The 17,400-nt window shown below is 41.8% G+C and overlaps 1 protein-coding gene across 1 annotated transcript in view; it reads right to left on the reverse strand.

Moving 5' to 3' along the window:
• STAC2 (SH3 and cysteine rich domain 2) overlaps nt 1–17,400 on the reverse strand; it is a 1,207,844-nt gene that overhangs the window by 632,474 nt on the left and 557,970 nt on the right. Inside the window, exon 4 of the mRNA XM_077459468.1 lies at nt 7,647–7,728. Within this exon, the coding sequence (XP_077315594.1) occupies nt 7,647–7,728 (82 nt within the window). The remainder of the gene's footprint in view (nt 1–7,646; nt 7,729–17,400) is intronic.

The raw sequence follows: 17,400 nt of genomic DNA on the forward strand, positions 1-17,400 counted from the left end.
ACTAGATGTTCTTATTGATCAGTAAGTTGTGATTTAACAAAGTGGTTTACATATCAAGAGACAGTAGTGACCAAAAATGATTGGGACGGGAAAGAAAAATGCTGGGCTCAGAATGATAGTCTCTTCTATTTGGTAACATTCAATTTGCAAAAGCCAGAAGCACAAAATGGTGTGATTGATGAGCAAAAAACTAAAACTATGTCCCCTTTTCATACACAGGAAGACCTCAGTTGGGGGGAGGCTGTGGCAAGTTGCAGCCAGGAGGTCGACCAACGCCCTCCTTCTCCTCCTCCTGCCCCAACTACAGGAGCCCAGCCACAGCCTCGAAGGATGCCTGGTGGGAAGTGCTGAAGGAAGACGAGAGAGTGATGGCCTTGGTTCAGTCTGGTCTGCCAGAAGATGCAGCCTCTTGAAGAACCACATCCTGGGGACATAAATAGCATCTGAATTTCCTGTTCTCTAGGACTTCGGGACCAGACTTCTCTCCCTGAGATATCTACTCCTCATGCCACCAATTTTTCTTATTCTAATTTGTTCATGTCTGCCCTGGGGGCCAAAGGCTGTGCCAAAGTAACAAGTTTCTCCAGCGCTGCATTCCTTTTTTTATTTTATTGCGACCAAAATAAAGGTTTTTTTGGTTTGATGAAATACTTGTGTATGTGTTTTCCTTCCAAAAGGCCAGTTTATTTGTGAGCAGACAGGTACATTTCAAAAAAACAAAATTAAATGACATAATGAAATGAATAACAAGGGGTACCAACACTAAACAACCTCCTGTAGATTAAAAACAAAAAACCAAAGAAAAAAAATACAATAATGTTGTTGTGGTAAGTTTACACACAAAAAACACCCCAAAAAAAAGGAGAAATTAGCAAACTGTCTTTAAAGGAGATTTTTAGGAAATAAAAAATAAAAAAACATCCAAAAAAAGAATAAACAAAATCTAAAATTGTGTAGATGTGACGAAAACAAAAATTGTATTGCCGAAATGGTTAAAAAAAGAGTCATGAAATACGTTCGGGAGAAGTGTGTGTGGCATCAAAAGAAGTTCCTTTTTGCAGCATTGTAAAGAACAAGAGAATGCGCTTCATGAAAGAATTTTTAACATTGCAGCGTGACGAATGTGTTATATCGATTACGAGCAGTAGTTTTACCTGAACGAGCGATTCCGTGTCGGAATTTGATTGCGAGCATGCGTGGCACCTTGTCCGTCGGAGTAGGCTACACATGATCGGAGTATTGTCGGAAAATATTTCCAGCAAGTTGGAAAATTTGGTCCGACGGATATTCCGACGGAAACAGTCCGATGCATACCACACACAGTCGGAATATCCGACAAAACGCTCCGATCGGACACATTCCGATGGAATCTCCGACCGCGTGTACAAGGGCATACACTGAGCAGAGTAACACACAGGTTACTCTGCTCAGTTATCACAGGACACAGAGCGATCGGTAACAAACACTCTGTGTCCCATTCAGAAAAGAAAAAGGCCCGGTATGTCAAATGACATACCGGCCCTTTTCTCCGCTCTCCATCCTGACAGATCCCCCGCGTCCCCCCCCCCCAGCCCGCAGAAGAGCAGAGAAAAGCTGGCGGCTGCAGAAGGGAGGGGGGGGGAGGATGAATACACGGCGGGGGTAATGAGGGGGGGCAGAGGATGAAGACACGGCGGGGGTAACGAGGGGGGGCAGAGGATGAAGACACGGTGGGGGTAACGAGGGGGGGGCAGAGGATGAATACACAGCGGGGGAACGAGGGGAGGGCAGAGGATGAATACACGGTGGGGGGAATGACATTGGGGAGGAGGAGAACAGAGTGAAGGAGGAGCAGGAAGACACGGAGGCAGGGGGATTATCGGTGTGACAGGGACAGATGGGAGCATCGATTCCCCCCGCATGGCTTTTCAGGTGAAAGCCATGAGAGGGAGGAGAAGCAGATGATGAAAAGGGGGGGTCGGTGCTGACAGCTGTCCCATCGCCGATCATCCCCCACTGTCATGTGTGTTTTCTGAAGTGACAGGGGGCCGTGAGCGCACTCTGCTTTTACCCAGAACGCGATCTGTCTCTCCTGCACGCTCTGGCCAAGGGGAGTGTAGAGGTGGGTGGGGAGTCTGCTGACATCATGACTCCACCCACCAAGCGCCGAACAACATTCCACTCACTGAATCTGGACTTTTTTGGGGTTTCAAACAGCTAAAGGGGGCCATTGGACAGGTAATGATACATGCAGGAGGCATGTATATCCTTATAGATCACCACTATGGCAGTAGTTAAGAATTGATGAGAGTGGGTTTACATCCACTTTAATAAGTCCCATCTCACAGAAACTACATTGCTTGCCAATTATATGTTAGTCTGTGTTAAAACTAGATATTTGCCTCCCTCTGCAATACCTCCCGGGATCCTCTCTTTCAATCTGATCCTCAGCAGTTGGCTCTAATATGATGAGCATCTTAAAGGAACACTGTCATGGGAGGATCATTGCAAAACTCTCCTTTTGGAATGCCAGTTCCCTGGCCGTCATACTGATGTTTGGCTTCAAAGCTGTCTGAGTTGCTAACCTGCAATTAGTAAAGAAATAAGTAGGTATGACACTTTTCTGACGCTCATTTAAAGCTTGTTTTTGGCCTGTAATTTAAAACCAGCATTTTTAGGAGACTAACAATGACAGGCTTTATTCTTGCCCCAAGACAAAGTCACTTCAAATCCTTCTTCTAGATGGCCAACCTTGGCACCCGAGTTGTTTTGAAACTGCATTCCCATGCTGCTCATGCACCCTGCAGTATAATTGAGCATCTTGGGAAATATGGTTTCAAAACAGCTCCATCACTGTCCTAGCCACTGTATGTCTTACTGAAAGAAAGAGTTTGTTTGGACTAGCTTGTTCCAAGTTTAAAGCCTGGGGTTAAAGGGTTAGTAAACCCTTTTATTTTAAACAAACATATCATAATTACCTCCTCTGTACAGTTGGTTTTGCGTAGAGTGGCCCCAATCCTCCTCTGCTGGGGTCCCTCAGCAACGCTAGTGGCTCCTCCACTTCTCGAGTGCCCAGTCAAAGAAGCGCTCTTCTTCAGGACACCCGTGTGGGTGCGCGATCCCCAGTGCTGCTGCTGCGTCTATTGACACAGACAGCAGGACTTGACCCCGCCAATGGCTGCGCTGCTATCAATCTATCCAATCAGGACACGAGACACTGGCCAGAGCTGGTGTGCTTGTTCCTGTCACGGGAATTACAGGTCTTAGGTAAATAAAAGGGGGCTCAGGAGGGGCTGCTGCATGACAGGAGGTTTTATACCTTAATGCATAGAATGCATTAGGGGAAAAACCTTGAGGGTTTAAAACCCCTTCAAGCTTTGAGGGGGGGGGGGTTGTGATGTAAGTGGGATGCTGTGATGTAAGGAGGGGCTGGGATTTTATGGGGGGGAACTGTGATGTGAAGAGAAGACTGTGTTGTATGGGGGAACCGTGATGTGAAGGGGGCTGATGGTACCACTGTAAGGGGAGAATTAATTGTAAAGGGGAGGAGGAAATACGATGTGAAAGGGCTCTGTGATGTTTGGGGGGACTGAAGACACTGCTGTTAAGGGGGGCTGTGATGTAATGGACAGCTGTCATGTGAACAGGGGACTGAGGACATGGATGTTAAGGGGGAAGCTGTAATGTGAAGGGGAGACTGAACACTGATGTAAAAGGAAGGCTGTGATGTGAAGGGGAACTGTGATGAAAAGGGAAGGCTCTGATTTGAAGCAGACTGTGATGTAAAGGAGAGGAGTGTAATGTGAAAGAGGGACTAAGGACACTGATGTAAGGGGGACTATAATGTAAAAGAGGGGTCATGGTGTGAAGGATTTGAGCCATAGAACAAATATGAAATTCATACCTCTGTGTATTTTAATTTAATACAGGGGCCTAGCTAGAACAAAGTCTGTAGGAAATGCTACCCTTTGTCCTTCAGGGAAGTACGATCAGTTAGGAGTTCTGTCTTCTTCATATTGCTTTTTCATTCCCTGAAATTAATTCTGTGTTATTCAGTGATCTTCCTGTTTGCTTACCTCCCCTCATGTGTTCAGACTAAGAGGCCAGCCACTTCCACCTGGTGGTTTTTACAACCTCTCCTCTAAGCATGGCTCCACCCCAGGCCCTATCAGGGAACCTTATATTAACCTGTGCACTGCAAGCCAAGAGTACTGATCAACCATTGTGTATTCCTTTGTGCGTTTAGCTTCCTGTTACCTGCCGTGTGCTCTTCTGTTGTTCCCTTACTGACTTTGGCGTGTCTTTGACTATCCCTGTTTGCCTGTGATCCTGACCTTTTGGCGTGTCCCTGACTATTCCAGTCTGCTTGTGGCCCGACCTTGGCTTTGTCCCTCACCATCCCTATCCTCCTGTTGCCTACTGTGGGTGTGAGCTGGGGGACTCTGGGGGTCACGACCTGGAGCCAGTTGCAGCCAAGTCCATCCTCACCACTCGAGGCTCTGGTGAACACCTGCTGGCTCTTAGACTCCGCGCCCCAGGGAATCTTACGCTCTAACCCCGGTGGGACCTGCCTCCCATCCGCAGCAGTCAGCCGTAGGGTCCACAACCTTGCGGTGCACTCCTGATTCCTACGGTGTGCATCTGTCACCTCGCCTCAAGGTGACCTGACATTCTGCACCCTAATCTTACATAGTTACATAGTTAGTCAGGTTGAAAAAAAGACACAAGTCCATCCAGTTCAACCTTAAAACAAATAAATAAAATAAAAAATAATCCTACAATCCAATATACCCAATTTTATGCCCACAATTGATCCAGAGGAAGGCCAAAAAAAAACCCCAGCAGAGCATGCTCTAATTTGCTTCAGCAGGGGAAAAAAAAAAAACTTTCTGATCCCCCAAGAAGCAATTGGATTTTCCCTGGATCAACTTTACCTATAAATGTTAGTACCCAGTTATATTATGTACATTCAGGAAAGTATCCAGTATTCCTAAAGCAATCTACGGAGCTGGCCAGAACCACCTTTGGCGGGAGTCTATTCCACATTTTCACAGCTCTTACTGTGAAGAAACCTTTCCGTATTTGAAGATGAAATCTCTTTTCCTCTAGACGTAAAGAGTGCCTCCGTGCCCTATGTCCTCTGGGTTGACCGTACAGAGAATAACTCAACACCAAGTTCACTATATGGACCCCTTATATATTTGAACATGTTGATCATATCCCCCTTAGTGAATACATTTAGTTTACTTTCCTCATAGCTGAGCTCCTCCATGCCTCTTATCAGTTTGGTTGCTCTTCTTTGCACTTTCTCCAGTTCCCCGATATCCTTTTTGAGAACTGGTGCCCAAAACTGAACTGCATATTCCAGGTGAGGTCTTACTAATGATTTGAACAGGGGCAAAATTATACCTCTCTCTATGGAGTCCATACCTCTCTTAATACAAGAAAGGACTTTGCTCGCTTTGGAAACAGCAGCTTGGCATTGCATGTTGTTATTGAGCTTATGATCTACCAAATTCTCCAGATTCTTCTCCACTATGGATTGCCCCAGTTGTACTCCCCCTAGCATGTATGATGCATGCATATTTTTTAGCCCCCAAGTGCATAACTTTATCAACATTAAACCTCATCTGCCACATAGTCGCCCAATTAGACAGTGTATTGAGGTTGGCTTGTAAATTGGAGACATCCTGTAAGGACGTTATTCCACTGCATATCTTGCTGTCATCTGCAAAGACAGAAATGTTACTTTTGATTCCAGACCCAATGTCATTTATAAACATGTTACAAAGTAAGGGTCCCAGCACTGAACCTTGGGGTACACCACTGATAACCTTAGACCATTCAGAGTAAGAATCATTAATCACTACTCTCTGAATTCTGTCTTTTAGCCAATTTTCTATCCATCTACAAACTGATATTTCCAAACCTATAGACTTTACCTTACACATGAGCTGTGTGTGGGGAACTGTACCTCTTCATAAAAAGAAATCACATTTGTCTGACAACTTCTGTCTTTCATGAATCCATGCTGTCTGTTGCTTAAAGTGTTTTTTTTTTCAGCAAGAACTTGTCACATTCTCCCTGCGCCAAACCACTGGGACTATTCCCGTCATTAATGAGTCCCTAAAAATTAGATACAATGGCTCTGAAATTAGAGCTCAATTCTTTTTAGGATCCGTGGGTGGATTCCATCAGGGCCAGGTACTTTATTCACCTTTATTCTGTATAAATATTTCTGGACCATATCACTTTTGAGCCATTGTGGATTATTTGGGGCTGTGTCACTATCACCCCCATTATGGACATGCGCTCCATCATGCTCTTTCGTATACACAGAGCTGAAGAAAGTATTTATTAAATTAGCCTTCTCTTTGTCCCCAGTCACCCACTCTAGATTATTTTGTAATCTTAAAATGTATCTAAACCAAAAACATTAAAACAAAAATATTAGATTGCAGCTTACCTGTCCTTAGATCTGGTTTCTGCATGTATTTTAATTGTATAGGCTTTTTCCCTTTTTTTTAAATTTTGGATTCTGCAAGTAACACACTTCCTGTACTTCCTTGGTTACTCTTATATCTCCAGTCAGTGTATCTATTGAGAGAGCCATGATTGTCAAAGATGTGAACTGGATGGACTGATGTCTTTATTCAACCTTACTAACTATGTAACTATGTCTACCTTTTTTCATCTCAAATACATGGTATTTGATGAAGTCAGAAATTTACAAAAGAAAGATAATATTGTTTATGCTGTATTTTCCATTTACAGGATATGACCAAGACATTGCATTTCCGGTAGGATCAACGAGTATTTTCTGTACTTGCTGAAAATGTTCTTAGCCTGAAAAAAGAAAACTAAAAACTTTGCTTCTGGGAGTGGGAAATATGTGGTAAATGCAAAAGAGCAGAAAATAAATGTTCTGTGGCCTTTATAATGCATGTGCACTTCATCACACTTTGAGAAAAATCTTTCAGCGCTTTCTGGTATTTACATTGTAGTCACAACCTTTTGCATGAACCAAATTAAATTCACTAGACTTGTTCAATATAAACATCAAGTATCAATATACAGAAATGTATGAGGAGATTATGGTGGTCTTTATAAGTATCATGTAAGCTTGTCAGGGAAGCTTCCCTCAGTGAAAGCTGAATCCAGTCTTACCTTCAGTCTTGTACAATTGTACAGGCTCCTCTTCTGTACTGAAATTGCTTACTCTGATTTCACTGCACACTGTGAGCTTCTTAGAGCAAGATAGACCGTCCCAATTCCTGGCTGAAGAATGTCCAGCATCATCTAACATTTACTTCCCAGCTTTACTGTCCTTGGTCCACCCTCCAGACTGACATCCTCCCATCAAGGCACATTGATATATGTGATATCTATGTTTAGCTACTTGATGCCCCCCTCCCCCCACTAGCCATAATCTGTCTGCATTGCAAAAAAAGCAAAGAGTTTTAGTGATGATATCACTGGGTCTAAAATAAGGTATGTAATGAAAATTGAAAGGTTTTATTTAAGCATTGTGTTAGCATATTGATGCAGAGGGAAATAAAGACTCATAAAAAGCAAAATATAAGCATATCAAGGTTCATCTTTAGGTCCCAAGACAGGCAGCTGATGCAAAAGCAGCACATTATTAAATATAATCTTTTATCATTTACCAATTGCAGGAGACTCCTTGGGGCTGGAAAGAGGCTCATGGATAAGGATAGGAGAGCTGAAATTACGCCGAAAAGATGTGGACTAAAAAGAGAGAAGTAGAAGAAAATAATAAAGAGAGTTGGTTACCGTGATGAAGGTGCCGTATCAGTCAGTATACAGTATAAGAACGAGTGCAACTGATAATACAATACCTAGTTAGTTAGGTTGTAAAATTATTCAAAAACACAAGTCCACCAGTTCAACCAATAAGAAAAAAAGAAAAAACAAACAAATAGAAAACCTCCATATACACAATCTTATACTCACAGATAATCCAAAGGAAGGCCAAAAACCCCAATAAAGCATAATGCAATTTGCTCTAGCAGGGGAAAACAAACTTCTTCCTGATTCCCCGAGAAGAAATTAGATTAACTGTTCCTGGTGTTATTACCTTTAAAATGTTATTATCCAGTTATATTTTTGCATTTAGGAATGCATCCAGTTTTCTTTTTTAAAACAATCAGTTTGGATGCCCTTTGCTGCACTTTCTCCAGTTCTTCGATATTCTTTTTGTGATCAGGTGCCTATAACTAAATGCATATTCCAGATGAGGTTTTATTAATGATAGTTGCCCAATTAAATAGTGCATTGAGGTTGGATTGCAAAATGGGAGATATCCTGTAAGGACATTATTCCACTAAATAACTTGTAGTGTCATCTGCAAACGCTGAAATGGTAGTTTTGGTCCTCCATCTACACAATCAAAGTAGACAGAGGAATTCTCCCTGTTGGGACATTGTATTCTAACATGGAGTTGCCTCCGCTGTCAGAATACACTGATTAGTGACAGCAGCCAATTGGGTGCCGCTGGCTGATCGAGAAAAATTTGCTAACAAGCTTGTTCGACATAAGTCAACCTAATAATTGATTTCTGTTGAACAGGCAAGGCCACACATGGATTGAAATTCTGTTGAACGAGGATAAATTTTGATCCATCTTTGGGCCAGCTTTATTTACACATTAGCCATGTGTGGGGAACTGTGTCAAATGCTTTTGCAAATTCCATTTATACTATATCTATAGCCATTCCTTTGTCTAAGTTTTTACTTATTTTCTCATAAAACTCAGACTTCTTTGGAAACTGGTCTTTCGAGAATCCATGCTTCTATTGCTTAAAATATTGTTGTTTTCTACAAAACTTTTATGTGGTATTTTATTAAACTCTCCAGTATCTTCCCAACTATAAAAGTTAAACTAACTGACCTGTAGTTAGTTGTTAAAGACTTTTGATCCCCTTTTTAATATGGGCACCACATTGGCCTTGCACCATTCCAGTGGAACCACACAAGTTTTTAAAAAGTCTCTAAAAATTAGAAACAATGCCTTTAAAATAACAGAGCTCAACTCTGGGCACAGGGGTATACGCCATCTGGCCCAGGGCCTTATTTAGCTTTATTTTGTCTACATGTTTCTATACCATATCAGTTTTGATCATGGTTGGTTCGTTTTAGGGCTATGTCAATACTATCATCATAACGGACATAAGCTCCCTCATTTTCCCTTGTATACACAGAGCAGAAGATGGTATTGAATACCAATTTGCTTTCCATTTGTCCCCAGTCACTAACTCATAATTTTCTTGTAAAGGGCCTACATGCCTATAGCTGACCTTTTTACTATTAATATATATATATATATATATATATATATATATATATATATATATATTTGAAAATTTGGGGGGGGGGGGGGCGTTGTTCTACTCTCTTTTGCAATCTATTGTTCACTTAGAATGTTTGTTATATTCTTTTTAACTTTTAAACAATGATAGTATTCCTTAATTTTATATTTTTAAATGTGCTTTATTTATTACCAATAGTTTTTAACTTTGGCCATGGGCCACACAGATTTTATTTTTAGCCTTTTAAAGAGGAAGTACACTCTCCCACTCTGATGCTTCTTTTCATTTAGTCCATTCTAATAAGTAATTATCAAAATATAGCCACTGCAATCCAGCCCAAATCACAAATTATTTACTGTTTAAAGAAACTTTAAAAAGCTTGTTTCCAGGGGTAAGGCAGCGCCATCTTAATTATTGTTTTCTGAGTCCACAGTAGAGTGCATTTCTGCGCTTACATTGAACACTTCCTGTACTGTTAACCAAGCCTCCTTCTCAATCCAACGTTTCTATGGCAACCCTGCTTCCCTGCTCATAGCTGACTTGTTTTATTTTATAGTATTTACTTGTGCCGATTATTGTTTGCCCATTATTGCCGATGATTGTTTGCCTATGTCAGTCTTATCAGATGAAACTGATAAGGCTGCAGTAATGCTGTCCGATGCCTTTTTTCCACTCCATGTGATGTCACATGGTCACATGGGGAGTAGTAGGAAGCTCTGAGTGATTATGCAGTCTCCTGGGACAGTGTTGTGCTGTAGGAAGTCCTGATAATAGCTAGACAAGAACACAGAGTGTGCCGTATATCATGGGAGATATGGGCATGCTCAGTGACATCATACTAAAGAACAAAAAGGATTACAACAATATTATGCAAGTAAGAAGATATCTACAAGCAGTGTTCATTAGAGTTTTTTTATGCTGATTCACATGGGACAAAGTTGTGGGAGAGAGTTTACAACCACTTTAATCTTATTGCCTATGGGAATATACTGTAGTGTGTGTGTGTTTTTACATACAGTCAATTTGAAGCATTCCTATTTCTGTTGTTTTTTTATTGATAGTATTCTCTCCCAGGCTAAATCTTGGAGAGCAGCCCTCAGCCTTGGAAAATTTGTTCTCTTAAAATGTAGGGTTTTCATCCTTCATGAATGTGCTTGTTGTTTTAGAGCTTCCGTTAATCATGTTATGGTCACTACTACCCAGATGTTTCCTTATATGAACATTATTGATAAGTAGGGATGGGCCAAACATCCCTCGGTTTGGTTCGCACCAGAACACATCGAACAGGCAAAAAATTTGGCAGAAGACACGAACATTGTTAAAGTCTATGGCACACGAACATGAATAATCAAAAGTGATAATTTTAAAGGCTTATATGCAAGTTATTGTCATACAAAGTGTTTGAGGACCCCGGTCCTGCCACAGGAGACATGTATCAATGCAAAAAAAAGTTTTAAAAACATCATTTTTTTCGGGAGCAGTGATGTTAAAAGTGAAACAATAAAAGTGAAATTTTAAACTTCGTACCGGGGGGGGGGGCGTGACTATAGTATGCCAGTAAAGTGGCACATTTTTCCAGTGTTTAGAACAGTCCCTGCACAAAATTACATTTCTAAAAAGGAAAAAAAAGTAATTTTAAACTACTCGCGGCTATAATGAATTGTCTATGGGAGAAATCAAAAGTGCTAATTTTAAAGGCTTATATGCATGGTATTGTCAAAAAAAAGGGATTGGGGACCAGGGTCCTGCTTGTAAAGTGGTGCATTTTTCCCGTGTTTAGAACAGTCCCTGCACAAAATGACATTTCTAAATAAAAAAAAGTCATTTAAAAGTACTACTGGCTATAATGAATTGTTGATTCCGGCAATACAGATAAAAGTCATTGAAAAAAATGGCATGGGATCCCCCACAGTCCATTACCAGGCCCTTTGCGCCTGGAATGAATATTAAGGGGAACCCCGAACCAAAATTAAAAAAAAAAAAAAAAATTGTGTGCGGGTCCCCACAAATTCCATACCAGGCCCTTCAGGTCTGGTATGGATATTAAGGGGAACCCCATGCCAAAATGTAAAAAATGGCATGCAGGTCCCCTCTGATGCCATGGGGAAGCTATTGGGAAGTCCCTGTGCATCACATGGGGGCGGTGTCACCCAGGTACATCAGTTATAAAAGAATTGTCAAATAGTATAATACTGCACTTACCTGATAAAAGTGAACAGATAATACTAACTGCTGCAACTAAATTATGTGAGATACCCACACCAAAATAACAATACCATGCATGAATTGCTTCAAAATACCAATGAGACTAGTGAAACATTAAAGTGTTGAATACAAATATAAACATCCAAAACAATCAGTGAAATAACATAATCCGAAAGCAAAACAGATTATTGAATAAAACAATAGATAAATAATACAGTCCCTGGAAAAAACAGTCCAAAAGTGAAGATCCACCAAATAAAATGTAATCCTTAATGGTCTGTTAATGGTAACATCGCACAAAAACACCCAAGAAGCAGTGAGGAGTTCCAAAAGAAAAAGTCCTCCACCACTATTCACACTGCCGCTTACCAGATTCTGAGATCTCTTTTTAGGGAGATCTGCAAAAGCTTGTGATTCCTTTCCCAGACAGGGGTTCACTGTAAGAATTAGGAGAGTGGTCCCCCCTACAGCATCCCAGGTGGTAACAAGATATTCTAGGCAGCACTCCTCCCCCATGTAAAAGACAGAAGAGCCTCCATAGTGTAACTCTCACAAAGATTATTTATTAAGTAAAAAAATATCGCACTTACAAAAGTTCATTCATTAAAGCGCTCTTTAAAAACATCAAGCCAGCAGGCTCTTGGACGCTACCCGTGTCTTCCGGGACCAGCGCGGTATGCAGTGACGTCATGGGGTAGGGAAGAATGCGGGGTAAGGCAAATAAAAAGATGGGGGGCCCATCAGCCCGGGGGAGATCCAGCGGTATATGATGGGGGAGACAAGTCTGGTGGAGAATAGCCAGGAAACACCCAGACAGGCAACCTCAGGGAGACTGGAATTAGTAAGCCTAGAGGGATGGGGGAGGGGCTCGTAGCGGAAAAAACGAAGGATATGTGTGTTACACGCGCCAGAATTGGGGGGGGGAGAGCTCCCAGGAAGATGAGGTTAAAAAAAATGAAGAACAAAAAAAGAAAGGAGGGATACCCCCCCGAAATAGAAGATGGACTAAGATTAGAGGAGCCCTCAAGCAAACCTAAGCCAAGTAAGAGAAATTTTTACGGAAGCATGGAGGAGAGGGGGAAAGGGGAGGGGGGATTAGAAAACTGATAACATATAATGTTAGGGGCATAAACACTCCCAAAAAAAGATTTAGGGTGAATAAGGAATTAGAGTATTATGGGGTGAATGTGATATGTCTCCAGGAAACACATATATCACACGAAGTCGGAGGGAGACTATCCTCTTGGGAGTTTCCCACATGGTTCTATGGGGATTCTACATCAAGCTATGCAAGGGGGGTGGCAATAGGATTTGATAGAAGTATAAGGTTTGAAATGGAGAAGCAATTAGCGGATCCAGAGGGGAGATTTCTGTTTGTAAGAGGAAGACTACTCGATGTGGAATATACCATAGCGAACATTTACTCACCAAATAGAGATCCTGATAGGTTCCTGAGGAAGGTTCTGGGTATGTTGGCAGAATTTAAAAAAAGGCAAATTAATAGTGGCGGGAGATTTAAACATGTGTGTTGACCCAGCTCCCCTCGTTGGCCAATATTAAGACAAAATAGGATAAAGCACCTATTACTGGAACATCAGCTGGTGGATGCTTGGAGAATTAAACACCCGAATAGTAGGGATTACACGTTTTACTCGACGGCACATGGGACATATTCTAGAATAGACTATGTATTGATTGAACATCAAAAGCTCCCATTACTCAAAGATACGGGAATAAAATCTATCTCTTTGTCGGACCATGCCCCAGTAATAGTACAACTAGAGACATTAATAGACCCCGTTAAGAGTGGACCGTGGAAACTCAACGAATCCTTGATCCAAGGAGTTGGAGGAGTTTTTCCTTAGGAATGAAACCCCGGATGTTTCTAGAGGTACTATATGGGAAGCCCATAAAGTATACATAAGAGGAATTTTAATAAGTATTGGGGCGGGGAAAAAAAAGAAAAAAGGGAAGAGGGTGCAGGACCTCTGCAGGGAAATATATGAACTAGAACAACAGACGAGACCGAGGGGGATACCAGAGAGGGTGGATTTGAAAAACAAAAAAGAATAATTGGAAGAACTTCTGAATCAGGAGAGGAAACAAGTTTTCCATATGGTAGATAAAAAGAGACACCAGGAGGGGAACAAACCGGGGAAATGGTTAGCGAGAGTAGTAAGGGAAAAAAGAAACGCATCTTTTATAGCTTAAATTAGAAACAGGAAAGGGGAAATTATGCATTCTTCCCCCAAAATAGCAGCAGTTTTCCATAGTTTCTATAGTCAGCTGTACAGGGTAGGGCAGGAGGAGGAAAACAGAAGAAATAAGAACGATATTTTGGAGTATTTGAGGGAGCTAGATCTGCCTGGAGTCCCAGAGGAAGAATTTGAGCTACTGGAGGCCCCAATAACGCAGGAAGAAGTTTCAAGGGCAGTAAGGGAGATGGTAACTGGGAAGAGTCCGGGACCGGACGGATACTCTATTATGAACTATAAGAGGTTCGAAAAGATATTGGTACCTAAATTATGGGACAATATGAACGCTTTGGCAGAAGGAGAAAAACTTAGGTAAGAAGCACCAGAGAGCTACAGACCAATCTCTTTATTGAACACGGACATGAAGATCTTTTCTAAAGTGATAGCAGGAAGGTTAAAGCCATTGCTGCCTCAGTGGGTACACAATGATCAAGTGAGGTTTGTCATAGGGAGGGAGGGAAAGGATAATTGCCTTAAAACTTTACTGTTGATACATGAGGCTGAAAGGAAGGAAGACCCGGTCATCCTGTTGCCAGTAGATGCCGAGAAGGCATTTGACAGGCTGGGGCTTCATGATGGGAACTCTGAGACATCTGGGAATAAAAGAGAAAATGCTGAGATGGATAATGGCATTTTACTACCACCCAATAGCAAAAATAAAAGTTAATGGAAGTCTCTCCCCTGCACTGGAACTATACAATGGCACAAGACAGGGGTGTCCATTGTCCCCAATGTTATTTGTCCTGGCCCTAGAGCCCTTATTAGCCGCAATTAGGAAAAATTAAGATATAAGAGGGGTGAAAATAGGTAAAGAGGGGTATAAGGTGACCGCTTACGCGGATGACATATTGTTTTATGTATCAGACCCCAGGATGACCATGCCTAACATAATAAAGGAAATGTGTAAATATGGGAAGTTGACAAATTTTAAGATTATTATTTCAAAAACGGAAATCTTGAATAACAGTGCCTAAAAAAGAACAAAAGATACTTCAAACCTCCTTCCCCTTTATTTGGTGTAGGGGGGAGCTAGGGTACTTGGGCATAAAGCTTACAGCATCACGGTCGTCTGCATATGCGGCCAATTATCCTCCTATACTGAATAGGGTCAAGGATTTTTTAAGACATATGAGGCATAAACCCCTCTCGTTAATAGGGAGGATAAACACGTTAAAAATGTTTATACTACCAAAGTTAATATATGTGTTCCAAATTATCCCAATAAAAGTCCCACAAGAGTTCTTTATGAAATTAAGAACTTTGGTAATAAAATGTATCTGGGGGCATAGGAACCCTAGAATCCCATATGCAATATTGGAAAGGGGGAAGCAAGCTCCGAATTTCAGGAGATATTATCAGGCAGTTGTTATTTCACGAATAACAGGATGGGTACACGATAAGGGAAATAAAGGGAACAGGAACAACGAGAATTAGTAAGTAGCACAAACCCACTAACAATAAATGTTCTCAAAATATGGGATAAATTGGGAAAACTAAACTACTGGCAATTTAACTCATCGTTAATTTCTTTATTAGACACAAATTACTTTAAACCAGGGAAGGATGAATATATATACACTTTATTAAGTGGGGGGGGAGAGAGAGAGGGAGAGAGGGGGGAGAGAGAGAGAGGGGGGAGAGAGAGGGGGGAGAGAGAGAGGGGAGAGAGAGAGGGGGGAGAGAGAGGGGGGGAGAGAGAGAGAGAGAGAGAGGAGAGAGAGAGAGAGAGGAGAGAGAGAGAGAGAGGAGAGAGAGAGAGAGGAGAGAGAGAGAGAGAGAGAGAGAGAGAGAGGGAGAGAGAGAGAGAGAGAGAGAGAGAGGGGAGAGAGAGAGGGGGGAGAGAGAGAGAGGAGAGAGAGAGAGAGAGAGAGAGGGGGGAGAGAGAGGGGGGAGAGAGAGAGAGAGAGGGGGAGAGAGAGAGAGAGCGGGGGGAGAGAGAGGGGGGAGAGAGAGAGAGGAGAGAGAGAGGGGAGAGAGAGAGAGGGGAGAGAGAGAGGGAGAGAGAGAGGGGAGAGAGAGAGAGAGGGGAGAGAGAGAGAGAGAGAGAGAGAGAGAGAGGGGGGGGGAGAGGGAGAAAAAAAAAAAAAAGCAGTAAGAAAGGAAAAATGGAATGCATATGATGGCTAGCGGTACCCGAGTGGCGATAATAAACCAGACCCAAGTTTGGGTACCTGCGCCACAAGCATAGCGACCAGTCGAATAGGCGGGCTGCGCACTGATGCAAAAAAGAAAAAGAAAAAAAGGTAAAACAATCACTAAGATACGTCTCCATCTGCCAATTTTAATTCCCAAATAGAAGACGGATCATCGTTATATTAAAAAAATGTTTCCCAATACTGTAAGAAATTCCACAGTAATCGCGAAGAAAAATTTTATTTCTAAAAATAATAAAAATTAATTAAACAATTAAAAAAAAAAAAAACACAGGAAAAAGTGGTACCCCTTTTTGCCCCTTTTCTCCTTTTTTTTTTTAAATTTTCATTTATTTTTAGAAATTAAAGAGCCGGCCGGCTTGATGTTTTTAAAGAGCACTTTAATGAATGAACTTTTGTAAGTGCGATATTTTTTACTTAATAAATAATCTTTGTGAGAGTTACACTATGGAGGCTCTTCTGTCTTTTACATGGGGGAGGAGTGCTGCCTAGAATATATCACCTGGGATGTTTGTAGTGGGGAGTGGTCCACTAGGAGAGAATCTCCTAATTCTTACAGTGAACCCCTGTCTGGGAAAGGAATCACAAGCTTTTGCAGCTCTCCCAAAAAAGAGATCTCAGAATCTGGTAAGCCACAGTGTGAATAGTGGTAGAGGACTTTTTCTTTTGGAACTCGTCACTGCTTCTTGGGTGTTTTTGTGTGATGTCACCATTAACAGACCATTAAGGATTACATTTTATTTGGTGGATCTTCACTTTTGGACTGTTTTTTCCAGGGACTGTATTATTTCAGCGCAGCTAATAAGTATTGGTATAAAAGAATTGTCACCTGCGAGGATGCCTCCTATGGTGAGTGCCTCCCATGGAGGTAGATCAGTGGCAGCTTGCGGGTTTTTTATTTTTTTTATTATTTTTTGGTCCATCGGCGGAACAAGAGAAGAAGATGAATGGACTTTGTGGGACATTTTATTTTTTGATTTTTTAATAAAGGACTTGTCCCAAAGGGGGCTTCCAGATTCCAATAAGCCCTGCAGACCCCCACAACCACCGGGGCATGAGGCCCTTCTACCCATCAACATAGGGACAAGGTGCTTTGGGGGGCTACCCCAAAGCACCCTCCCCACGTTGAGGGCATGTGGCCTGGTGCGGTTCGTCTCTCGCCCCCCCCCTCTTTTTCTGCAGCCTGCCAGGTTGCGTGTTCAGATAAGGTTCTGGTATGGACTTTTTGGGGGACCCCCATGCAATTTTTTTTATTTTGGTTCGAGGTTCCTCTTAATATTCATACCAGACCCAAAGGGCCTGGTAATGGACTGTGGGGGATCCCATGCCGTTTTTTTCAATGCAATGACATATCTGTATTACCAGGACATACAAATCATTATAGCCACAAGTATTTTTAAATGACTTTTCCTTTAGAAATGTCATTATGTGCAAGGACTGTTCTAAACATGGGAAAAATGTGCCACTTTACAGGCATACT

The sequence above is a fragment of the Lithobates pipiens genome, unplaced genomic scaffold (genome assembly GCF_037356315.1).
Source record: "Lithobates pipiens isolate NorthernLeopardFrog02 unplaced genomic scaffold, aLitPip1_a1.2 Scaffold_28, whole genome shotgun sequence".
Taxonomy (NCBI): Eukaryota; Metazoa; Chordata; class Amphibia; order Anura; family Ranidae; genus Lithobates; species Lithobates pipiens.